The sequence below is a fragment of the Procambarus clarkii genome, chromosome 1, assembly GCF_040958095.1.
Source record: "Procambarus clarkii isolate CNS0578487 chromosome 1, FALCON_Pclarkii_2.0, whole genome shotgun sequence".
NCBI classification, from domain to species: Eukaryota; Metazoa; Arthropoda; class Malacostraca; order Decapoda; family Cambaridae; genus Procambarus; species Procambarus clarkii.
The window spans coordinates 45,842,004-45,868,065 of NC_091150.1; the positions used below are offsets into that span (position 1 = coordinate 45,842,004).

General features: G+C 44.5%; 1 protein-coding gene across 2 annotated transcripts in view; it reads right to left on the minus strand.

The window, feature by feature from the left end:
- The window catches only part of LOC123774608 (tubulin beta-4B chain), a 30,301-nt gene extending 4,845 nt beyond the window's left edge, over positions 1–25,456 (minus strand). Inside the window, exons 1-3 of one of the 2 annotated variants that reach the window (XM_045769184.2) lie at positions 25,298–25,456; positions 4,862–4,974; positions 1,223–1,344 (exon numbers count right to left, since the gene is read on the minus strand). In XM_045769184.2, the coding sequence (XP_045625140.1) occupies positions 1,223–1,344; positions 4,862–4,974; positions 25,298–25,354 (292 nt within the window). In that variant the 5' untranslated portion in view covers positions 25,355–25,456. Of the gene's footprint in view, positions 1–1,222; positions 1,345–2,728; positions 2,851–4,861; positions 4,975–25,297 lie in introns of both variants that reach the window. The other variant, XM_045769109.2, reaches the window with a different exon arrangement.
- Positions 25,457–26,062: the final 606 nt, after the last annotated feature.

The following is a 26,062-nucleotide window of genomic DNA, read 5'->3' on the forward strand; positions in this document are numbered from 1 at the left end:
GGGAATAAGGACAGAGTGAAGGAACAGTGCCCAACCATTTAGACTGTGAGAGATCGAACTACGACCGGCCAGGAGCGAGACGCATAAATAATGGGTGGTTTACTCTAGCACAAGGCAGTATGAAGTGATATCTACTGAACATGAGGCGAGGTCTGCCGAATATGAGAATAGGGGTACCGAGCATGAAGCCAAGTTAACCGAGAATAAGGAGAGTATGAAGCAAGGTCTACAGAGTATGTGGCGAGGTATACCTATCACAACAGCAGTATGAGGTAACATTAACCGAACATAAAGAAAGTATGAGAGAAGATGTGTCAGGTATAAGGGTGGTATAGGGGAAGGTGCGCCCAGAATAAGGGAACAGGGAGGAGAGGGCCACCAGTGAGCACTGTTGACCAAGGCTGCCAACATGTGGGTAAACAGTTTCTCTAACGATGGCAGTAATTATGAGAGTGAGAGAGAAGGTATTTGTCTAACCTGGGGAGAAGGTGGTGTAGTGATGGTGAGTATGGTGGTGTAGTGAAGGAGAGTACGGTGATGTAGTGATGGTAGTGTGGTGATGGAGAGTATGGTGGTGTAGTGATGGTGAGTATGGTAGTGTGGTGATGGAGAGTATGGTGATGGAGAGTATGGTGGTGTAGTGTGTGTGGTGATGGAGAGTATGGTGGTGTAGTGTGTGTGGTGATGGAGAGTATGGTGGTATAGTGATGGAGTATGGTGGTATAGTGATGGAGAGTATGGTGGTGTAGTGATGGAGAGTATGGTGATGGAGAGTATGGTGGTGTAGTGATGGAGAGTATGGTGGTATAGTGATGGAGAGTATGGTGGTGTAGTGATGGAGAGTATGGTGATGGAGAGTATGGTGGTGTAGTGATGGAGAGTATAGTGATGTAGAGTATGGTGGTATAGTGATGGAGAGTATGGTGGTGTAGTGATGTAGAGTATGGTGGTGTAGTGATGGAGAGTATGGTGGTGTAGTGATGGAGAGTATGGTGGTGTAGTGATGGAGAGTATGGTGGTGTAGTGATGGAGAGTATGGTGGTATAGTGATGGAGAGTATGGTGGTATAGTGATGGAGAGTATGGTGGTATAGTGATGGAGAGTATGGTGGTGTAGTGATGGAGAGTATGGTGATGGAGAGTATGGTGGTGTAGTGATGGAGAGTATAGTGATGGAGAGTATGGTGGTATAGTGATGGAGAGTGAGGGAGGCATCTACTAACCGAAGACGATGTGCTCTGGCTTAAAGAGTTTGCCGAGGGGTCCAGCGCGCACGGAGTCCATCGTGCCGGGTTCCAGGTCCACCAGAACAGCCCGAGGCACAAACTTTTCCTTGTTCCCCTCGCTGTTAAACAAGCAGTAAACAACCCGGCTGTTAGTGCAAGAACGCTGCTATATTGCCCATCAACATCCCGTTACGTTGTGACCGCTTGAAATACCACAAAAGACCTTAAAAAAAGCTCTTTAAACCCCAATAAATAAGGCAGATGCCTTTTTGAAAGAAGCCTAGTCGTCAGAGACTGGATGGTGCAAATTAAGTTTCAAAAGTTTCTTATTTAGATTGTCAATTTAGGTCTTTGTGGGCTGATTGATGTTATTTTGCTTTCACAACAGACAGGATGTTGTTTCTTTTTGAAGGATCTTGTTATTGTTGGTGAGATAAGCGCCCCTCTCGTCTCCTGTAGTAGCCACTTAAATAAATGACATGCAGCTGATGATTCGTGACCCGTGGACATTTTTCTCAGTCAAGTAATGTCACCTTAATTAAATGTGCACAATAGTCACACGAAATAGGACTGAATAATAAGTTTAGGAAGAAACTTGATATTAAAGTTATACCAGGGTCGAGGGTTTTATGAATCATCACGCGACATGGCATTTGGGTGATTGTTGGTCAGCAACCAGAAGAGTGAATATTACTTAGTTCAGTCTGTATTCAGGCTGTAAAGCGAACTAAACTCTGTTTATCGGGAAAAGCAACCAGATAACCATAGAATTCATTAACATTCAGAAGGTAAAGGAACTCCCTCTGCTGATGCTGTCTGCTGCTGCTGCTAGTGCTGTTTGTTTTTATCTCCCTTGATAACTGATAAACTTCATCTTAGCGAGATTTAAACTAATTTGTGAAATCAGATCAACCAAACTGGCCACTTTTAACACAACATAAATATTGAACTAGTTTTTAATGTTAAGATGTAAAAAGATGCAGGATCTTTCAATCATCAAGAGAAACGTGCACACGTTCACAGGCGCTGTGGTGGGTGTGGATCCTTGTTGATTTGCCGAAGTTCGTGAGTTGAAGGAGGCCCTGACCTTTGTATAGGCTGTTATATAGAGGCATGTGAGTAATGCAGAAGGGAAGGGGACAGTTGCTTCCCTTTGATGATGTTAGTGAAGCTCGTGAGAAGAGGTGAACCAACTTCCACTGAATGTTGTTAAAACCTGACAGGCAAGTCCGGGATAACCCCCCCCCCCCTTCTTTTTATGCCCCCGCAGACGCGGGAAGAAGCTGCCCCTTTCCTATGTGATGTCTTAGTGAGCTCGGTGGGACTATGGTCTACTATGGGACTATGAGGGGAGACATGTGAACTACAGATGAATCTGCTCACGATGATGCTGTTATTAGAGGAGGTAGGTGAGTTATTAGTGAAAATGGCCACATGTATGGTGAGGCACCTCCCCACGCCATGATGTCTGCGCGCCGCTGCGTAGTCGCCTTCACCACGTACCGAAAACAAAGTGACTGGGTTTGAAGAGTTCTCCAAGAGGGCCGGCCTTGACAGAGTCCATGGTGCCAGGTTCCAAGTCCACCAAGACAGCTCGGGGCACATATTTTCCTGGGGCACCCTCACTGTGGAGGTTCATACACTAATTATGTAATGCCATACCAGACACACAGATAGCACATCTGGCACTCACGAATCATATAGTGTCAATACCTGACACCTGAGGATTGTACTCGATCATATCTGCCACTCAAATGTCATATTAGCTCACATCACCCAGTGGTCATATATATACTTACGAATCATATGAGACCACATTAGGCAGTCAGTAGTCGCACTCGTCACACTCAAACCTTAAGGGACATACTGGGAATTTTGATATTATAATAGATAACCTGTCACTGTAAATAGGGGGTATACGAAATCACATAAGTAATTTGGGGAAATATCTAGAATAGGTCATAAAGGTCTTACCTAGCACTCAAGGGTCCAACGGGATCACACTGGAACCCAGGGGTCATTCCTGACATCCAAGGGGTCATACATAGTTGGTTAAGTAACTGAAGACGCTCAAATAATCGTACGACATTTAATAATCTAATGTCAAGTCCGGCTTATTTAATGCTCTTTCAGATTAGAAAAATCAATAATAATAATAATAATAATAAAAAAATGTAACTTTTGGCAACTGAGCAAGATTGTTATTCTGAAAGACTATTCTAAATGAAAATTTACATTTGAAAAGGAGAAATTACCGATTTTAAACAAATTTACAACTTATAATGATTATTATAGAAAAACAATAATAATAACAGGCTGTGGGTAGAATTAGAAATATTTATAGGTACCTATCAATAGGTAGATTTGTAGATTTCCTGTAAAGATTAGACTAAGTACATTTAAACGAATACAATTTATTGAGATTAAATATATATGATTGTTGATTGTTTCAAGTTTCATTAACTAATAATTTGTAAATAACTTGGCATGTTTGACTTAAACCTAATATTATAAATAAATAATTATATATATGCGAACAAGCTTGAATGGTCCCCAAGTCAATATGCAACTGAAAACTCCACACCTCAGAAGGATTCGAACCCAGATAGCCAGGCAGCCAGGAGCACTATGCACCATGGTGTACCTGGTTCCTTAACCACTCGACCACCGTGACTGTACAAAAGTCATTGGTAGCCGAGGGTATATTCCCAACGACCCGACAGCACTTGGTGGTAAGCTTGGGCATAGATATTTTCATGGAATCATCTCACTTTGTTGGGCCACGTGAGCAACACAAATGCAAATCCTTCTGGAGTGAGGAGTTTATATATATATATATATATATATATATATATATATATATATATATATATATATATATATATATATATATATATATATATATATATATATATATATATATATATATATATAGACTTAGTTGACTTAATTATTTTCTCCTATACATGAAGGCTTATGTAATTTTTACTTGAAATGTGCAGTTATACACATAAGGCTAGACAAAGATCCTTAGTAAACACTAACTATTATGTATATTGCTTCTCGTCCGAGGTAAACGAGGCATTAGACTAAAGTATATTTGAAGTAGACGAGACACTAAGCTACGTAACTAAGGCTTACCTGTAGTAAAGGAGGCACTAGGCTACGTAAAGTAAGGTTTACCTGTAGTAGACGAGGCACGAGGCTGTGTAAGTAAGGCTTACCTGAAGTAGATGATGCACCAGGCTACGTAAGTAAGGCTTATCTGTAGTAGACGAGGAACTAGGCTACACAAGTGAGGCTTGCCTGTGGTAGACGAGGCACTAGGCTACCAAACTAAGGCTTACCTGGAGTTGACGAGGCATTAGGCTACGTAATTAAGACTTACTTGTAGTAGACGAGGCACTAGGCTACTACATAAAGTAAGGTTTATCTGTAGAACACGACGCACCAGGCTACACAAGTGAGGCTTGCCTGTGGTAGACGAGGCACTAGGCTACCAAACTAAGGCTTACCTGGAGTTGACGAGGCATTAGGCTACGTAATTAAGACTTACTTGTAGTGGATGAGGCACTAGGCTACGTAACTGAAGCTACTTAAGCAGAAGAAGCCCTAGGATACGTAACAATGGCTCACCTATAATAGACGTTGATCCTCTCCAGCTGTAGCTCTCTCACGTCGTGCGGGACATTCTCTCGGAGTGTTCCTGCTGCAGTCAGCCCATGTTCGTCGCTGATGATCTCCCAGAACTGTCAACCAAAACATACATACATTTACACTACAATAATCACATGAACATATTTACAGTTATTAAAAAATCTTTACTCACAATAATAAGAATATTTTAACTTACGACTATCACAAAAATACCTTACTCTACAATCACAAAATATTTTTACAACCATTTCAGCCTGTAGAATATACAAAGACAATGAACAAATCCACAAGGGCCGTGATGAGGGGTTCGAACCTACGTTGGAAGAGGTAGAACAGCTTGTTGACAGAGCCCGGGTGCATGGGGAAACTGTGTAAAACCTTGGTTTGTATCTCGGAGAGACTGCAGGATCCGTGTGAGGTCAGTAGAACTCCCGGTTGCAATTCTTTTAACCATGTCGTAGCACAGTCGATTAAGGCTCCTCTGGGATCCTTTCGGATGTAGGTTCGAACCCTCATCACGGCCCTTGTGGATTTGTTCATTTGATGCATACGCTATTGTGATTTCTGTGTGTTACAAAGACAATATATGTACATAGACCACAAGTGTGAGTCTGAATAACTGGCTTAGCTCCTCACGTGTAGAATTAGCTGCACTACAACTTGACACTAACACACTGAAGAACAGTTGAGGAGCAATTTTCTGTGATTCAAAGTCAGCTCTTCAGGTCTTTAAAAACCCAACATGCAAAATAGATACTAGGAATATTGTAACATCCATTATAAACAACATTATCAATGCAAAGAGCAAGAGTTTCAGAGTCTCATTTGTATGGATACCATCTCACATAGGTGTTGTCCAGCATGATGACGCAGACAAGGCAGCTAAAACTGCATGTGATAAGTCTGAAATTGAGTTGGATATAAGAATTCTAATCTTTGCTGTAAAAGCCGCAATATTTCAGGAAATTGGGGAAGACAAAAGAGCAGTTACTGAGACTCTAAGGCCAGAAAGCTCAAGTATAAAAAGCTATGACATGTTTAGAACCGAGAATTATACGTACAGGCAGGATAAAACATCCACTAGACAGTGTGACATTGCAATTGCCAGAACTAGGCTGGGATATCGATATCTATGGCTGCAGATAATGAATCCCCCAATGGTGAATATTCCAATTGTAAACTATGTGAACAAGAGCTTGGCAACAATGTCTTAAGAGTCAAAGTTTTTTTTTTAAATCCTCATGACAATCTACAAAGCCAGTCAACAATATTTTTTATGTAGGAGGCAATAAAGAACAATAAACTTGAGGATGAAAACATGGCAGTGGTTGATAAGAGAGCTTAAGTATGAGCTGTGGCAAACCACATACTGCCTGCCGCAGTGTGAATAACCCACACCGGTCCCAGGGAGCAATGTCTCCCTCTCTGTCTTCCCCAACACTAGCCTAGTATATTTACGTATTATCTACGCTTGTTCTGGCTTCCCAATACTAGCCTAGGGTCTATATTTATCACCTGAGCAAGTAATCTGTCTGCCCAACACTAGCCAAGATCCTGTATGGATTACCTGAACCATTTCGTATTTTACTATTATAATAACCAAAATTACAACGTTGAGAATCGCAAAGAAGAGTCGAGACCTTAATTAATAACAGATAACGTTTCGTCAGTAATTCACGGTTTTGTCAAATATAACAGAGATACGAAGGGCGAATGTTTATAAAGGAGTAAAATGAGAGAGGCGTGAAGAGTGAAGGAGATAAACATTTATTTATTTATTTATTTATTTATTTATTTATTTATTTAAAAGTTAGTGTGAAGGTGAGAGATTAGGTATTACAATTTATATTAGTGAAGTATTAATTGATTAAGGATTAAGAGAAGTAATGTCGAAGCTTCCTACATTCCGTTTGATGGTGTTGCAGTGTTTGATGGCTGCAGACTAAATCTCCTAATGTTTTATTCTTTCATGGTGATAGAATCCCTGAAGTTCATGAGGTGTTTTTGGTTCCTATATATGACACCAGCGTCGTTGGTGTTATCGACATAGGCATCCGTGTCTTCGTAAATCCCCGGAATATTTAGTATAATGAAGATCTTCACTAGTGCTGGCGACCCGCCAGAATCTCTTAAAATTCCAAATTCCGCGGAATTTCAGAGCCCTTCGATATAAAGGCCGCCATGGAGTCCTAGACCCCGCATTATGTTGTTCTAAAGGCTTCCAGTAGCCTCTGGGGCTTCCGGCGAATCCGCTATCATCCTACATCCGGATGTAGGATGATAACCTACATCCTCCTTTGGAGTCTCTACCATCATGCCAAATTTAGTAGAGTTCCGTCCAGCGGTGTTCGACTTTATACCGCACATACAAACGATTGTGCATTTGGGCTTTTATATATGACACACATCCCATTTTTGTTAGTTTATTAGCTTATTTTCTTCCACACATGTGACCATTCATGTACAACACTAACCAGCATATATACTTTTTCCCATTGCCCGTAAGCGTCTATTCCAATGCTTAGGATGAGCCTGTGGAAGTATGCTGTTGGGATGTGCAAGTGGCAATGTGGGTACGATGAAGCAGAAGTGGTGTTAGAGCATTCCTTAGGATGAAGCAGCCGTGACAGTGTGAGCAGGCGGAGGGCGGGAAGCAGAGACACCATTACCCGCCTCCAACCGTCGTCTCCAGCCCACAATTACCAAGTGCACCAACACATGTCTTATGCTCAACAAAGCCGTGTACAAAAAATAAGATTTTAGAAGTATTAAGGAAGAGGGTATGAAATGTAGCGGGAGAATAGTGAGAGTATTAAAATCGTAAAGTTATTATTTAGTCAGTTAATTTATTTTTGTATTGAGACAGGTATTTTCTCCCCTGATTCCATGTATGACTAACCATTCTGTGAGATGGGATTATTATATGAACTTATAGCTAGTTTTTGATCTACACTGTAATCTTTCATATAGAATAGGGTAGCAGCGCATTGCTGTATATACCTAAGCTTGTTAATAATAAAAAAATCTAAAATCTTACTTTTAGTACACGGTTTTGTTAATTATGGATTCGAACTCTAAATAATAACAATCTTTCCACACAACTCTGTCATCTTAATTGTTCAATGTGGATTTCTAAACTGTTCTCAGAAGTTTTTTAATATTTATATTATAAGAAATAGTGCTTCTTTTTAATGAATATTTGTACAGCGACTATGATTTATTGAGATGTAAAAAGCTGTCATGTTCGTTACAGTGGTGTGTGCGTTAATTTTTGTAATTATCTTTCCGTTACACCTTTCTTGCTATTTAAAAAGCGACAATATCAGTAAAATATTAACCATCAACCACAAGGGTGAAAACATCATCAGGGCAAAACATCAAACTCAGGGTAAAAATATCAACCTTAGGGCTTGATGAACTAAGGAGCTAAGTTGTGATCATAAATTTAAGTTTCTGTCGTGTTTCATTCACACACCAAAGCCAACTCGCTAGTGTCGATACCGTACGCGGTTAAGTGAGCAAACGGGTCTTCAAATGTATTATGTTTATACTCGTTCTCGCCTGCCGAAGACCTGCTGGCTCGCAGCCTGGTGTCACTTCCGGTCTGAGTCAGACCTCCCACCACACCGTGAATCAGTTACAGGTATTCTCCAGACATTTACGCATGATTCTCAAAGCTTTAACAAAATTCCAGATATGATTTGACCAGAAGCAGAGATGAAACATGCTATATGATTGTTTGTATTGTTTATTTAGATAAAGTGTATATCAGTTGAGGGTTTCAAGAATTCTTCTACCTCTTTCCTTCCACAATGTCTGGCCCACCCTTTACTTGGCTTCTAACCCACCCTCTCTCCCATTCTCTTCTTCCGGACTCTTTCCCCCTTCTCCCCCCCCCCTCGATCACCGCTCTTCGTCTTACTGCGTCCGTCAACCCTCCCCGTCTTCCGGTTCCCCCCCTTCCTCCCCCTCCTCACGATAGCGGGCTTCTCCCACCACATCCTCCCCCTCCCCTACACCCCGTCAGCCAAGCATGACAAACCACACCTGCTTCCCAGGGCCTGAACGCTCCGGGGGTAGAGGAAGCGTTCTGAATGATGTTGGAATCTGGTCGTTGTAAGAATCGTCCAAATGATGAGAGCGCAAAAATAGCCATTTTTGTTTATCCCGTATACATGGGCCGTGGGCTGGCGCCCCCATGGGCTCCCGTCCCCATGGGCTCCCGTCTCCATGGGCCAGTTTATACAATCCTTAGGTTATTTTAACTGTTCAATGCTCAGGTGAAATTTCAGTATCTTTTGGAATAAATTAATGGCCACTGAACATTTTTTTCCTTGTAATAAGAGGTGAAACGGAAGGGAGGGGGGGGGGGGGGGGGATATGGATAGAAGGAGAGGAGGGGGTGAAAGAAGAAAGTCTAATTAACCTAATGAGAGTTACTTGGCAGGTCATGCTTTTCATCCAATTGCGTGCCCAGGCAGTCTCTCTGGTGCTATGAGCAGGGCACTAAACTTTAAAATACCTTAAAAAAACTCAAGTAGGCACACTGCAATCTGAGTCAAGCTCATGGAAACCGTAGCAGTGACAGCTCTATTACCGCGGTCAACTCTAGAAGGCTTTGTTGCTCCACAATGGTCTGAATATTGTACCATGGTCTGAAGACTGTATATCTTCCGGTACAATTCCTTGAAGACTGTATATATATATCTTCCTGTACAATATCCTAAAGGCTGTATATCCATTCCTTAACAATGGTCTGATGACTGAATCTATCCCAGCACAATGATCTGAAGAATAAATCTACATCCCGCTTCCGGATCTCCATATATATATATATATATATATATATATATATATATATATATATATATATATATATATATATATATATATATATATATATATATATATATATATATATATATATATATATATATATACAGTGTTGAAAATTAAAAAGCCTTCTTCCTTAGATGGCAATTCATTTGTATTCCAGGTAGTGTCTCTTCAGCTGACCTTGACAGTCACCTCTCTGGCTGTGTGTACGTTAATGTGTCTGTGTCCGCCTGTCTCTATCTCTGGGACGCTGTCAGCCTCTCATCATCTGCTTCTATTGTTTTAGGGTCTTTAGTTTGTATATTGATGTAGGTGGAGCTGCATCTGCCCCTGTCTTTATAAATGTCCTCTGCTCGCTGTTTTCTTGCATCTTATCACTTCTGTTTCTGGGTTGTTACTGTTAATCTTCTCGCTTCTAGGAGCCCACTGTCCCTGTACCGTCCTATTTACTTGTCCAGACTGTCCCAAGAATTGTACAGGAATAGATACAGTCTTCAGACCATGGTCTGAAGAATAGGAAACTGGCCGCTCTTGTATTTCTGGTTTGTGCAATAAATTCTTCTCCCTCATCCTTCAGGAAATTAAGTGCACATTTACCCAGAGGTCCAGGGTCTTACAGCCTATAGGCACGAACCTGTATCAATGTACTAAGCTTCGGTACTTAATTTTTGTTTAGACCTCCCTGAAGGTAGCAGGCTCAGCACCTTCAATTTACTGTACCTGCTAACAGGAGTCAGTAGCCATCTATTCTTGTACCAACCTGTGTACAGAAAAGAAGAGATAAGAGACAGAAAACTAGAGGAAGAGAGAGTGTGGGTGTGTGAGTCTAATCTTGAGAAGGTTACTCTCTTTCTTGCATATAATAAAATAAACTCCCGTCGCCGGCTAAGAAGGCAGACCTCCTCCATTACTAGCAATACAGCTGTCATAAAGTAAGCCAGAGCTCCCTGCTGTTTATGTCTGCGGTAGGTTGGTGCAGAGATTGTTCTGTCTGCGGCTTCCCAGTAATCAGTGTGCCGCTAGGGAGCGCAGAGCAAAGTTCATGGCGCCGTACTCAGCCCTAATAGGCAAGCAGCAAGGTTCATGATCCTAAACTATCTATCGAAGGGTCGAAGATGTTGTTCATGGGGCCCTAGGCTACCAATATCGAATAGGATAGCTTTGTACAGTCTTCCCATTGCCTGAAATTTTTGACACTGTTTGGGTACCTCGATACCCTTTGGAATGTTCTTTCTTGTTTGGACCCAGTATACCTATTTCCCTGCGGCAAGAGTACTCTTTGTGGAGTATGTTTACTCCAGTCTTTTTGGGAGAACTTAAAGGTTCACATCTCGTTGTCCTTCTGTTACTCGTTATGAAATTCGATATTTTCAAGGCGTCGAGGTATCGCATTGTGCCAGGCTCGTTAGTTTTAGGTTCACTGACACGTTGATGTCTGTGGTTGATGGCTTGTGGGAGGCTCTCCTGAGCTGTCATCACCATATGTGGCTTAGTATACTGTGCATCACCCTCGACCCGTCCCTCTGTATTCTTTGCACAGCTCAATGATGGTTGTGTTTGTGAGAGGTGTGGTCGTGGAACAGTGTGTGAGTGGTGGAAGAGGGAACCCAAGTAAGAGTCGTGTGGTCTTGACTACCGCTAAGTCGTGTGAGGTCGTGCTACAAGGAAAGGTGGGGGGAGGGGGGCCCCTTTCATGCACTCTTCCTCTTCTTCTTATGCTCGTCACTCCTGTTCCTCACACCCTCTCCCATCCCCCACTCTCATCTTCCTTATACACTCTTCTTACTTTTCCTCGTATACTATTTCTCCATCTACGCCTTTTAATCTCAGCCAATTTTATCTGTCGACCATTTTTACTGCCCTCATCCGCTGTCTCCGTGGACCAGAGCTTTCTCATACATGTCCAAGTATAGTCCACTCTCCTCCGTCTAGGCGAAGCCCTTTTGAGGACTCGCAATCTACCGTCATGTGGATTGCGAGTCTCCTTCACTATACAAGTCATAACCTTTTATTTTTTTATTAATATATGACGTACATCTGCATTAGTGCAGCTACCCTAGACTATATGAAGTGGAGTACAGGTGTGTGAAAAAGCTAACTAGGTGATGCTAAAAAATCCCCATCACACAGGATGGTTAGTCATACAGAGGCACGTGATAGGCAGTCTGCACTGGCAGACTCCGGAAGCCTTTTGAAGATATCATCAACACAAGAGTGAATAAGGTAGCAGTGGTAATAAAAGTCCCCATCTCACAGGATGGTTAGTCATACAGGGCCATATGTTTAGTAGCCTGCACTGGCAATTTTTGGGTACACTGTGAGGATATCTTCAAGAATACGAGAATGAACAGTCATAACCCCAGGCAAGCCCAGCAAGCCACTCCTGGGGATTTCCTACCCAGGAACCAAGGAACATTTGCTCCTTGTCAGCCGGCTGGTCAGCCAGATGACGAAGAGAAATGACAGGAAATGTGCTATAGTTGCTGAGTAATAGACATGATTTATGGATTTCTTAATGTGTGTGAGAGAGAGAGAGAGAAAGAGAGAGAGGGAGAGAGGGGGGGGGGGAATAAGAGAGAGGAATGAGAACGAGAGAATGTTTAACCTATGCTGATGAATGCGCTCTTATCTTCACATATACATGAGAGGAAATGCTGACTGCTACGAGGCTCATTAATTACCCTTGCAGCAATTTTTCCTGGGGTAGAGGTTGGCATTTACGGCAGCTACAAAGGTTTCTCAAGCCACTTATTTTACTACAGTAAGGGGTACTTTACCACAGTAAAGGGGGGGGGACTATTATGGAAGGATGTCTGTTAGTATTGCACACTACTGAACTCCTCACTGGCGACTACCCACACCACCAGTTGATTGACAGTTGAGAGGCGGGACCAAAGAGCCAAAGCTCAACCCCCACAAGCACAACTTCGTGAGTACACATTACACAATTATATTTTGTATAAGAGAGAGACAAAGACAGAGACAGAGAGATAGAGAGAGAGGGTGACAGGCAGTATATAGATTGATGGAGAGATGGATAGATAGATGTACTGATTGATGCATAGATTGATACATGGATACGTAGAGGTATAGATAGTTGAGTAGACAGATGGATAAATAAATGATTTGACAGATAGACAGGTAGATAGATCAATAGAGGGATACATGGATGTATATATAGATGAGTAGATGGATAAGTAGATGATTTGGCCGATAGACAGATGGATAGAAAGATGAGTAGGTGGATAAATAAATTGATGGATGGATAACTGTATGGACAGATGGAAAGATAGATGGATAGATAGGTGGATATATAAATGGCTAGAAAGATGAGTAGATGAATGGTGATTGATGAATAGACAGAGGGATGGATTGATAGATGGATATATATATGGATAGAAAGATGAGTAGGTGGATGGACTGACTGACAGGTTAATGGATGGATATTGTAGATATATGGATTGATGAACAGGTAGATGAATGGACAGAAGGATGGATGTGTATAAGATGGATAAATGGATAGGTAGATGGATGGATGGATGGATATGTACATAGGCAGCCCCTGGTAACTCTGGCCCCCCCCCCCCCCCAGTATAGTGTAAGAGTGAATGTCTGTCTGTCTGTCTGTCCAAAGTGTGAGGAGAGAGGCTTGGGGTCGGCCTCGCCCAAACAGGTTTGAGACACGGTCTGGAGTACCAGACGGACACTGATTGGCCGGGGTAGGCCTAAGCTATATGAGTTAAGAATTATTAATTATTATTGACCCCCCCCCCCCCGCCCTGCCAATGCGATTCTCAAGGATATAATTCTGGTCAAGTGACATATTAGTTAAGAGTATTTTGCCGTTATTAACAATTATTTCCTTATAACCTATTCATTGGTTTCATTGTTCGGTAATATTGTATATCATGAAAGGGAAGCGAGACTAAGGGGAAGGCACCCGGGCTTTACCGGGTGCTAGTATTACTGCTTGAGAGTCTGAGAGAGAGGTCATGACCATACTCAACCACTCCTGTAGAACCTGCAGAAGTGGTTAGTCTGGTGTGAGTGTCTGAGGTGTGTGGTCACCTCCGACCCTTGCTCGGGGGTCAACACCCCCCCCCCCCGTCTGAGTCAGTGTAGAGGTGACGTCAGCAAGTCTCTTACACTGTCCCTGGACCTCATACTCACATATCCTCCCTCACTCCTAGAGGCCGACGGCCTTTACCACGGTTTCCTTCTCACAATTAACCACATCATCGTACAGCTGCCCTCTTCTTACCCACCAACTTGGCTCACTATCCTTCCTCCTCTTTTCTGTCATCATTAATATCAATTTCCCCCTATCATTTGTTTGTTTGTTATCTTCCCATTTTTTACTACGTGACGTCATCGAAGAAAAACAAACTTAAGCGTTCAACAATAACCACCTTGGAGAGCTTCCCTCCACTCCTGGAAGGTGGAAATAAAGTTGTGCGGGCGGGTGGAGTGGAACTGGGCACCTTGAGCGCCGTGATCAGTCACTCAACACGCACCAGACCAGTCAACCAGTCATGCCACATCAACCCCGGTACCCTGTACACCACGCACAACGCACTCGCTATTACTTTAAAATTCGGGTATGGATTTTTTTATTGTTGGCACCGTCGGCGTCGACCAGGTCTTGGGCCCCTGTCGTCACTACCAGACGTCTCCAAGTCCTTATGTTTTGTCACATATAGAGACTGTGACGGGAGTTGAAATTGAAATAAGTTTATTGAGGTAAAATCCACACAAAGGGATGAGGTAGCTCAAGGTATTCTCACCCCGTTCCGTATATCGTGTTAATACATACATAGATACACATCACAAGCACACAAACATAGCCTCGCTCCTGTGCCAGGTAAGTCCACTACGGGCTCACCATAGCCCGTGCTACTTGGAACTTTTGTTCTGAGTAGCTAAATCTAAAACAACAACATCCCAAGCAATAAACATATTACCGAACATTCTGAGAGATAAACATATACATTTCCTGTGACGGGAGTTGGCCTTCACTCCCTCCTCCTGGTATTCATTATTATATATAGTTTCGGTGGCTTGAGAGGCAGTGGGACATGGCCAGTCGTTGACTCCAGCACCACCAATGACCTAAGGAACGTTATCCAGGCTGTCTTGAGTCTTCAGTCTGACGCACAGGTTAAGGTCAAGACTGTGATGCGTGAGCAGCGATCTTAGGCCGGTCATGTGGGGTAAAAGTCCGTCTTAGGCAGGTTATGTGGGGTAAAAGTCCGTCTTAGGCAGGTCAAGTGGAGAAAAGAACATTTTACGTAGGTCAAGTGGTATCCCGAGCTAAGGTGAGAGAGAAGGTGGGAACCATGAGAGAGAACTAGCAAGCACGCACACACCTGGGAGGCTGCACATATGGCATCTGGTTGACTGCTCTGACTGTCTTACTGCAAGTATATATATATATATATATATATATATATATATATATATATATATATATATATATATATATATATATATATATATATATATATATATATATATATATATATATATATATATATATATATATACCTCTGAAGTGTTATGTTAAAATTGTCCGTTTTGGTCAAAAAGCATATCTCTGGCCTTCTTGACCGGTCAGCGGTAATTATTGATTAATTCAATGGGCTAATACATAATTTTTTTTTAAATTTTGCCTCGAGGGGCGAGTTTATTGGGCAGCGCCACTCATCTTGTGACATAATACCTGGAGCATATATCAGTGTGTAATCCTGTCACTACTGCTGTTCATATCCAATTGTTTAGTTAGTCATTAAATTAAGACCCCGACCATACACTTGAGTTCAGGCGGCAGCATAAAGCACTAATCACACGACCCTGTGTCACTAACCATACTATCAGACGGGGAGGATTTAGCATCACGGAGCTCTTGGCACACTATGTAACACTTCATATACTATAGGCCAGCTGCATAAATACAGATCTAATAAAATATATGAATAAACAAAATTCATTTGCCTGGCATGGGAATATATACGTGGGGGTGTAGGTAAGGGAGGGAGACAGACAGACAGACAGACAGAGCAGACAGTCGTGCAGGGAGACGGGAGTTGATGGAGTGGGGAAGAGTTTGCGGTCAGCGAGCAATGAGGCCTCGACGGCACCAGCATGGCGGCTCCCGGCTCCTGCCTGCTGGGGGAGGGGAAGGAGTGTCCTGGAGGGAGGAGTAGGTGTAGAGGGAAGGGGAGGGAGGGAGGGGGTAAGAAAGGAGGAGGGAAACAAGGAAGCCTTCATGGAGACGAATGAGGACGCAGGGTAGGGAGGGAAGGGGAGGCGAGTGTAAGGTAAGAAATTATTTGGGTTGAGAGGGAGGTGCTTACCTATCAGAGTTTCTCTATCAGTGATAACTGATTACGTGTGACTGAAGTCTAGCTCTTTTCTGTCCTACATACTGGCCCTTTGGAGCCTGCTCCAAGTTTTTTTTTAATCTGTCAAATGCGATTTTTTTGTTGAAACCTGAATGAAGTTGACTTCCAATGAGTATTCTTTCAGTGTTTTTCTTTTGTTGACTTATTTCTACTGATGTTCTCTTGTCTCATGCAATCTCAATTTAAAAAATGTATCGTTGTCCACCTTGTGTATTCCCCTCGGTATGTTGTATGGAGTGAACATATCATCTCTAATCAGAAGTAGGGAGGCTTAATTCTCTTAACCTGCTCGTACCTTAATCTACTTAATTTTGGCTCTATTTTTGGGGTTTTTAGCTTTGATTTTTAATTATTTTATTTTTGTGCTTGAAGAGGTGCGGATTCCATGCTGGTGGCGCGTACTGGCCTCACGCAGGCTGTGTATATACCCCTGAAGGGGGGCCTTCTTTAACATTTTAAATAATGATATCATAATTCCTGTTGTCGGGGGACAGGAATTATGTTCTTAGGATTTATGAATTACTTGAGCTTATCGAGGTCCTCCTTTGACCAACTACTGACCTTCGATTGATCTTCATCAGTCAATGAAGATTAAGCCACCCAAAAGGTGGCACGGGCATGAATAGCCCGTAAGTGGTGGCCCTTTTGAGCCATTACCAGTATCAAGAGCTGATACTGGAGATCTGTGGAGGTGCGACTGCACCCTGCGTGACGGGAGATGTCTCCCGCAAACCTTCTTCTGTCCGTACCTACCTATCTACCTATCTTGTGGCTACCTTGTGGTGGTTCCGAGGATCAACGTCCCCACGGCCCGGTCTCTGACCAGGCCTCCTGGTTGGTCGTCTGATCAACACAACAATTGCAACTCCCGGGTTTTGTTTACTGCTAGGTAAACAGTCATCAGGTGAAAGGAAACGTGCCCAACCGTTTCTGTCCTGCCTTGGGACTGAACCCGGATCCCTGGAGTGTGTGCCGAGGACGTAAACCACTGTGCTTCAGGTCCTATAAGTGTAGAGGTAGGTGAGCAGCGAGGGGGGGGGGGTGAAGGAAGGGGGGGAGAGCCTTCAAGTGAAGGCAGGAGAAAGGAGATGAGGGAAGGGGGGGGCAGCAGGGAGCAGAGAAGACGAGGGGAGAATATGAGGGGAGCAACTTACTGCCATGAGAACAACCACTGAGTGAGGGAAAAGGTGTTCATAAACCATTTATCCAAGTTTTATCTTACAATAACAGAATGCAATACTAAAACGAATAATTGCAGGTCGGGTCACACTGTGTGTGTGTGTGTGTGTGTGTGTGTGTGTGTGTGTGTGTGTGTGTGTGTGTGTGTGTGTGTGTGTGTGTGTGTGTGTGTGTGTGTGTGTGTGTGTGTGTGTGTGTGTGTGTGTGTGTGTGTTTAAAGGTGAGCACAGTGTTGAGGGCAGGACATTCTTGGGCTGTAACAGGTAACATGAGAGCTCGGAGAGTGGGTGAGAGCTGCTCTTGTAAGCCACAGTCTAGCTACACCATATTAGGAAAAGGTGTGCTGACTGTAGTGTGTGTGGGTGTGTGTGTGGTCAGGGGGTGTAGAGGGACACCAGGGGATGGAGAGGCAAGGGGTGGGGTGAGTGTGTCGTGAGTGAGAGAGAGAGGTGAGTGTCGTGAGTCAACCAGCCAGCAGACACGAAGCAGACGACCAGGCGCCAGCTACACCATCCTGGGAAACTGCTGCAGTCAAAAGTTTACAAACTTCTTAAATACATTTACCTCTTGTTTTTACTTTTCCCGGACACCAACCGGTGCATGCGGAGAGCGCAAGACGCACTACAACTCAACCACACCATTAACCTTACTGGTAGCCGAGTGAGGTTGTTATTGTTTTTAAAGATTTAGCTACTGGGAACAAAAAGTTGCACATAGCACGAGTTATGGTGAGCCCGGAGTGGACTTACCTAGCACAGAGGTAGGGCTGTATATGGGACGAGTGAGACAGGGTAGAGAGTTGAGAGAGAGAGCGAGCAGATGTTTAATGGAATGGAGGGAGATCAATGTAGAGGAGAGAAACAGTCAACTAAAATAGTACACGACATAGTGTCAGTGTTAGATAATATAGAGCATGGTCTGCCTGCAGGGTGACACTGTCAACCGAGTTATCACACTCAAGGTTGACTGTTGTAGAAGCCTAAGTCCCCACCAGACAACCTCGTAGCTACATGCCTACAACGTCGCCAGGCAACTTCTACACTGGAAAACAACACACACACCAGAGTGCCGGAGGTCACACATGCAACTCGACCTCAACTTTTATTATTGACGCATGCAACATCCTCTTCCAGATTACACAGTCTCGCAATGTCTTCTGATTACAACCCTCTTGAGTGCATCCTAAGCCGAATTTGTTGATTGCATACTAAGTGCATATTAACTTCCCTTGCTGGATGCTATTTTATTATATGAAACAATCTAAAACACGCAACTAGAGCCATTGTATAACATCATCATGTGACTGCAGACGATGATTTAAGTGGAGGTTAAGTTCACATGTCGCCCCCCCCCCATCCCCTCCCCACATCCCCCCCTTCCTTCCAAGAGATGTGTGGTGAGAGCAGCATCGTTAGAGCGAACTACCCATTAAACCAGGCACTAGTTATAGCAGACGCTCACCAGTCCTCAGCAGAGAAAAACGTTGAATTGTATGCAAATTAAAATGTTCTAGAACGACTTTGAGCTTGAGCCAGTCATGAAAAATGCAACACTAACAGTATTTAGAATCGATTCCATGTTATTGAGCAGACTCCGTCCGCGTCCCTACTGCATCACCACACACTTTATAAGTACACATTAATGAAGTAAGGACTCCTGGTTCAACCTTGACGCCGAGCGGACATCTGGACGCCTCCTCCGCCTGGTAGCCGCCGGATCACGTTCTGTTTTGCGATTTCGATTTGCTACTGCCGTTTGGCATCCTTATTCAACGGTCCAGTTGTGTGACGCCTTCCGCACATATCGCCTTGGGTCACGGTATTGTTGATAGTTTTTTTTTTTGTTTTTTTTTTTACGTGTTCTGGCTGGTTCTCCCGGCGGGGTGACGGTGTCCGGCGCCGGCTTGGCCGAGAGGTGCCGGGAGTTGGTGGGTCTTGGTGGGCTCCTGGTGTGCGTTCAGCCGTGGTGGCCGGCCGGCTTCTGCTCTGTCGGAGAGCACTAGGTGACTTCTGCGTTTTAGCTGGGAGCCGAGTTTTTGGTTTTGCTACTCAGTGTTCTCTGTATGGGACGGGGCAGGTGCTTGTCACCCTGAGGAACGCCTGGGGCTCCCCAATCATCTGCCTGTCTGTTTCTTTGCCGTGAGGCATATTAGTTTTCAGTGATTGGTGTCACTCGTTGTGCGATTAGGCTTGGGGTTTCACCTATCCAGGCTTCGCTATTAACCCTTCACGGGTACGCCGGGGCTCATCCGATCTCACGATCGTCGTCGCCCCTAAATCAAAACAACAGCAACAACAACTTTAATGAAGCAATGTCTTATGATCGACCTCAGGCTCCAGAATTAAAGCAGCTGGGTTAAGTCTCCGGCAGCGTGCTGGAGACTAACCCAACTGTAGCAGCCTGGGTACCTGAGGTACCCAGGCTGCTATACACGACCTGTGTACCCCAGGCGGCTATAGAGATGGAAGGAAGAGTTCCCAGGACACAAATGAGATAGTGTTAAATATGTGGGCGTAGGAGGCAGGGCGTGGGCTGGGTGTCCCCGTCCGCCCTGTGTGTGCAAGCAACACAGTCCTCCCTCCCTCTCCTACACACGTCCTCCCAACCATCCTGTTAATACATATACCAACACGTTGCAATACATAACCCAAACAATATCATAATGCATCGTAATGCACATAATCAACACAATGCAAATCTTCAACTAATATTTGGCATTCTCATCCTAGTGGGTAAATTATGTTTGAGTAATGTTAAATCAACGTAGGAGCAACATTATTAAAGTTGGTTCCCGATTTCCTCACTGATGTTACATAGATTATTGGGTGCAGCGGGGGGGTGGGGGGTAATACTGGGTGTATTATAGAGGGGGTTACTATTGCAGCATCCTATTGCAGTTACTATTGCAGCATACATGCAGAGGTTACAGGTACAAGACTTGCGTGTGTAGTCGCTACACTCATCCCGGCCAACACGAGAACAAGGCGTCCTTGTGCCAAAATGATTACTTTGACCTGCTTACAAGTTCCACTAAAAAAAAAATAGATAGAAATGTGCTCATTGAGGTTTATTGAGGCTGGTGGAGGGCAGTCGGGTAGCCAGTGCTGTGCCATGTCTCGTGACCTTCACTGAGGAAGATGGCTGCCTAATTGACGATATGCGGGTCTTTAATCGTCGCCATACATTGCTCTTCATTAATTCTTTCACAATATAAATTCCAGAGCGTGTGACGTAATACCATCTGATTCAACACCCAAAATTCATAGGAAAACAGTGTCCCCCTAGAACAGTGTCATTTCCTGTGTAGTGTTGTGCATTATGTACGGTGTTACACCAGCACGCGGCTAGGATCCGACAATTCGCCGAACTATTTGAGTTTATCTCAGTCTTCCCTTGAAGCGGTGTTGCCAACTCCGGACAGTGGTCCTTATAGCTCCTCGCTTCTTTGAAAGCTCTAGGGTTATTATTTTTTTCTTAAGACAAGACCTAGTTGTGAAGCATCTCGACTTGTCATCCAAGATTCCTGGAATCGTATTAGTTACATGACTCTGTGGCCTTTCACGTGAAACATTTTCACTGCTGATGGTATAGTTGATTTGACATTGCTGTAGCACAAAAGATTATTGATGTGTGTATTTGTGTGGATGATTAAATACGTATGTGTATGTATATATGTATACGTACATATATATGTACATGTATGTATGAGAATGTGTACATGTATATATAACATTAATAATTTTGTAACTAGTGTCAAAATTTGCTATTTGCTTAGCTAAACGAACTAGAGGGTTCAGTTCCTGAACCGATTATGTGCCTCTGTAATCCTTTACACCACCGCCCACGGGATGGGTATGGGGTGCATAATAAAGAAAGAAATTGAATTGAATCATTGCTGTAGATAAAAGCATTTATCAACGATAGAGACGAGCTATTGTGCTTTCATGATAAGAAATTTATTTTATTTATATTATACAAGCGTTTTAAGTGTTCTTACAAGCGTTTCGTTTATCTATAATGATGATGGAAGAAAGAGGACGAGACAGAGACAGAGAGAGAAATATGACGGTTGAGTTATGAGAGATGTGTCTTGTCAATGTCAAGACTTGCAACATCCTGTCCTAAAAAACACCAGACTATACGCGTCATTTCCGGATTGTAAAGAAAACGGAAATTTAAAGGCATGAGAGGAGGAGACTGGAAGGGATTACTTAAGCAACTAGATAACAAGGTTGTTCAGCTATTTAATCAACGTTATTTTTGTTTTAATCCAACCGAGAAATTCAAATATTGTTTTGGAAACAGAGTATTAGGCAAAACAAATATAACTTTGGCACCCACAAAGAATATTGACTTGGTCAGGTATTTCAATCCTTATAATACTGTTGCCTGACTTTAGAACTGTTTTGTCTCGTCAGAGAGCTAATGGAAATATCATCTAAAGGCACCTGCAGTGAAACTTCAGAGAGAGGGAGGGGGAGGGTCTACTCACTACAGGCGACAACACATGTCGAAAGTTAGGTAGACATTCAGAGAGGAATAGACAGAGGCAGGGGACACAGAGAGTGGGAAGTTAGCGGGTAGGTAGGACGGCTGGAAGCTAGCAGGGGATGGCGGCAATTAGCAGGGAAGCAGGGCGACATGATGTTATCAAGGCAGCAGGAAGCTCGCAGGGCGTCAGGATGTTAGAAGGGAAACAGGGCGATAAGGAACGCAGGAAGCAGGGAAGCAGAGCGACAGGAAGCTAGCAGGGAGCAGGACAACGGGAAGCTAGCAGGGAGCAGGACAACGGGAAGCTAGCAGGGAGCAGGACAACGGGAAGCTAGCAGGAAGGCAGGACGATAGGAAACTAGCAGGAAAGTAGGGCAGTACGAAGCTAGCAGGAAGGCATGGCGGCAGAACCTTAGCAAGGAGGCAGGGTGGCAGGAAGCTAGCAGGACGACAGGAGGCAGGAGGGAGGTAGGGCGGTAGGACGAGAGAGATACAGAGTGAGATAGAGCAGCAGAGCGGCAAGACAGGATGGGAAACAAAAATAGGGAGGGAGGGACAACAGTGTTTAGAAGCGGACGGAGACACTCCGTCCGGCGTATCTGTCAGTCCTTACCTTCACCAACGTAAATATTTGTCCTATTGTAGGACCCCACCGCCACCCTTCGCTGTTGTTATAGATTCAGCTACTCGGAACAAGTTCCAAGCAGCACGGGCTATGGTGAGCCCGTAACTTACCTGGCACAGGAGCGGTGCTGTGTGCACCCTTCGGGTTCTCATACAAGCGCTACACCCACACGTAACACCAGTTGCGCGGAATTGTAGTATTTGGCGAGGGCGCTGCGCACAGGTGATACAAGGTGTTTAGAGGTGAGCTGCCTCACGTCCCACCATGAGACGTGCTCACACATGTACTGGGTAAGTCGAGAGGTAGCCACGTGCAGGACGGAGACGGGAGATACACGTGTGTACCGAAGCAGACGTGGAGAGGTGAACACCCGCTCGAGGGCTGTGACCAGCTCAAGTGTGTGTTGGTAGAGGCAGCGTGAACACAACAGGTGTGTGGTGGCAGAGGCAGCACAATCAGTGCGTGGTGTGAGGAGCGTGGAGAGCACGTGTGGTGGTTCACTGGTCCGTGGAGGAAGAGAAGAGAGAGGAGAGGAGGGCGGGAGCCTGGCTCTTACCTTCTCTCTGCCTCTTACTCTTCTTGCTGGTAACCTAACTTTAACTTTATCTTTACCTCATGTTGACTGAACCACAGACACTCCAAGTAATGTACTCAACAAAATATATTACTCAAAATATCTACTTTGTCCAGGACTAACATTACTAATTGTATGAAAAGATAATTTTCTAAATATATTAATTTTATGACTGCAGATGATCTTTGAGGAGCACAGTGGTCTACGCCCTCGGCTTACAACCAAGGGACCCGGGTTTAAACCTCGGGTATGACAGAAACGTTTGGGCACGTTTCCTTTAACCTGATGCCTCTCTTCACGTAGTAGTAAAATATGGGACGCGAGTTAGGGTTCGGGGAGTTAGTTTAGTTTATTTATTATGCACCCCATACCCATGATTCAAGGGAGAGAGTGGGTTAGGGGTGAGGGAGGGAGAGGGGCGGGGTATTGCGGTCAGGGAGACGGTGGGGGTGGCGGGGGGGGGTGGAACCACTGGGGAGAGGGCATGAGGATGGTCTGGCTCAACGAGCCTGTAGACCGCTCCACCACCGTCAGTAAAGTGATCACTCCCTAGACACAACATAACAGGCAACGCGCCAACAATTTCACCCGTATCTATACGACGCATTTGTATATATAGTTGTATCTATACAATGTGTGAGTGGGGGGGGGGAGGCTTCCGTGTCATCTAATACTGTCTACAAAGGCTTCCAGCTTTAGATATTGACCGTGTTGGTCAGCCTTGACTTAGTGGTGATTTGATATACGGTTAAACCTCTTATTTGCTCTTTCCTTAACTGCTGCTGTTTGTGTTGTCTTGGCTACAGTTCATCGTTAGTTCACATCTTGTGCGTTAGTGTGTCAGGGAAACTACCTAACTATATACATGGGGCCGGAAACATTAGTAAGTGAACCCATGGTTGGCCCTGGTGCCATGCTCACAGACCTATATAGTGGAGGTAGGGAGGTATAGGCCCGTATCTCCTTTGTAAGGAAATATTCGTAAGAAACGAACCTCAACATCCTTCTCCCACATTCCAACTCTGGGTCAGTAACAGTGCACACTGGCCAGTCACTGCCACTCAGCTAATTGTTCAGAGATGAGCAGTCAGCTCTTGTGCTCTGAGAAAATCAGTAGGAGCCACGAGGAGGGTTCGAACCTTTGCTCCGGGTCCTCCCGAGCAACGCCTTACACCACGACATGCTCCGTTATCTAATACAATGGCTCGTGAATCACTACATTTGTATCATATCTACACTTGAACCTTTGCATGGAACTAGCTTCTGCTGCCTCCTCTTTTTAATTCCAGTTGGTCAGTACCCCCAAATGGCTCCATGTCCGCCTCCACGCTACACCCCGCGACCTCTCGCTCACCTCTTGTAAATGGTAAATATTTCGTCAATGGCAACTTCATCAGCTGGTACTTAAGTGTGTGTATTTATTTACTATTTGTGTCTTCAGAATCAAGGTATGACCTCTTGGACCCAGCCTCTCTAACCATTTTTTTTCCCTCTATCATATCTACTACATATATTTCTCTCTCACACACACACACATCTCCAGGAAGCAGCACGTAGCAGCTGTCTAGCTCTACGACATGGTACCTATTTACTGCTGGGTGAACAGGACCATCAGGGTGAAAGAAACTGCCCATTTGTTTCCGCCTCCACCGGGAATTGAACCCAGGTCATTAGGACTACGACCCCCAAGTGCTGTCCACTGAGCCGTGAGGCCATATGTGTGTGTGTGTGTTTATCTGCGCCTTGGTAGTTTATCACCCTATAGGTGAGTGTTGCAGACGTGTTGCAGACATGTGGTGATGGCGGACCGTCGCCATCTATCCACTATGCTGCAACACTTGTGTGTTGCAGCATAGTGTTGTGGTGCAGCATAGTGTTGTGTTGCAGCATAGTGTTGTGTGGTGAAGCATACGGTGGTGTCAGTCACCAGCGGAGCCCAAGTGTTGGTGGGTGGCCACGCCCTCCCAACGGGCCGCCCATCTACAGAATTATTCATTCTACGACATTTCCAAATACCACACGAGAGAGAGAGAAAAAGGAGTAACATCGCTGTAAATCAGAAGAGCGTGTGTGTGTGCTTTTGGTCTCAAACATTGCGCTTTAGGACATTAAACTCAAGAGGACTAACATTGACATTTGTGTGAGGTGTTGTAGCTGCGACCTGCCTAACATGCACAGTGGTGTGCATGTTAAGTTATCACCATTATATAATGGTAATGACCTCACAGGCACAAGGGGTGACCTGAGGAGTGAAGATGGCGTGAAAGGTATATACGGCGTCTGACTCTACGCCACACACGTAGGCCTACCTTGGTGCCAATCTGGTTGCCACACTGGCCGGTCTGCACGTGTACGATTTCCCTCATCTTGAGCGGTGTGTGCGAGAGGCGTCGAGGGTTGGGAGAGGGAGCGGTGTGTCGCGTCCAACGCTCACGGCACTCAACTGTCAACTGAGGCCCGCACTGCCTGCTCACACCTTTTCTCCTGACCGTAGCCCACACACAGTCAACCGAGCACCTGTAATATATCACTACTAAATTCAAGTTTAAAAAATACGGAATTCCACGAATACGACAATTTGTATATGAATAAGTCAAAAGTAAGAGTTAGAAGACACGGAGAGTCGTAATTAGTTTGTAATAGGTGCATAAGGTGGAAGTTGGGAGTCTGGGAAGTCCTGAGAGCACAGGAGGTTGACCGGCAGAGTGGGAGGGGCTGCCACCGACCCACGCTCCCTGCCTACACCACTCCCACTGTGCTCTCCCACTTCCACTCCCACATTTATTGTTCCACACTCCTGTTGTTACTCCTACACTCCTGGTCCTACTCCCACACTCCTGGTCCTACTCCCACACTCCTGGTCCTACTCCCACACTCCTGGTCCTACTCCCACACTCCTGGTCCTACTCCCACACTCCTGGTCCTACTCCCACACTCCTGGTCCTACTCCCACACTCCTGGTCCTACTCCCACACTCCTGGTCCTACTCCCACACTCCTGGTCCTACTCCCACACTCCTGGTCCTACTCCCACACTCCTGGTCCTACTCCCACACTCCTGGTCCTACTCCCACA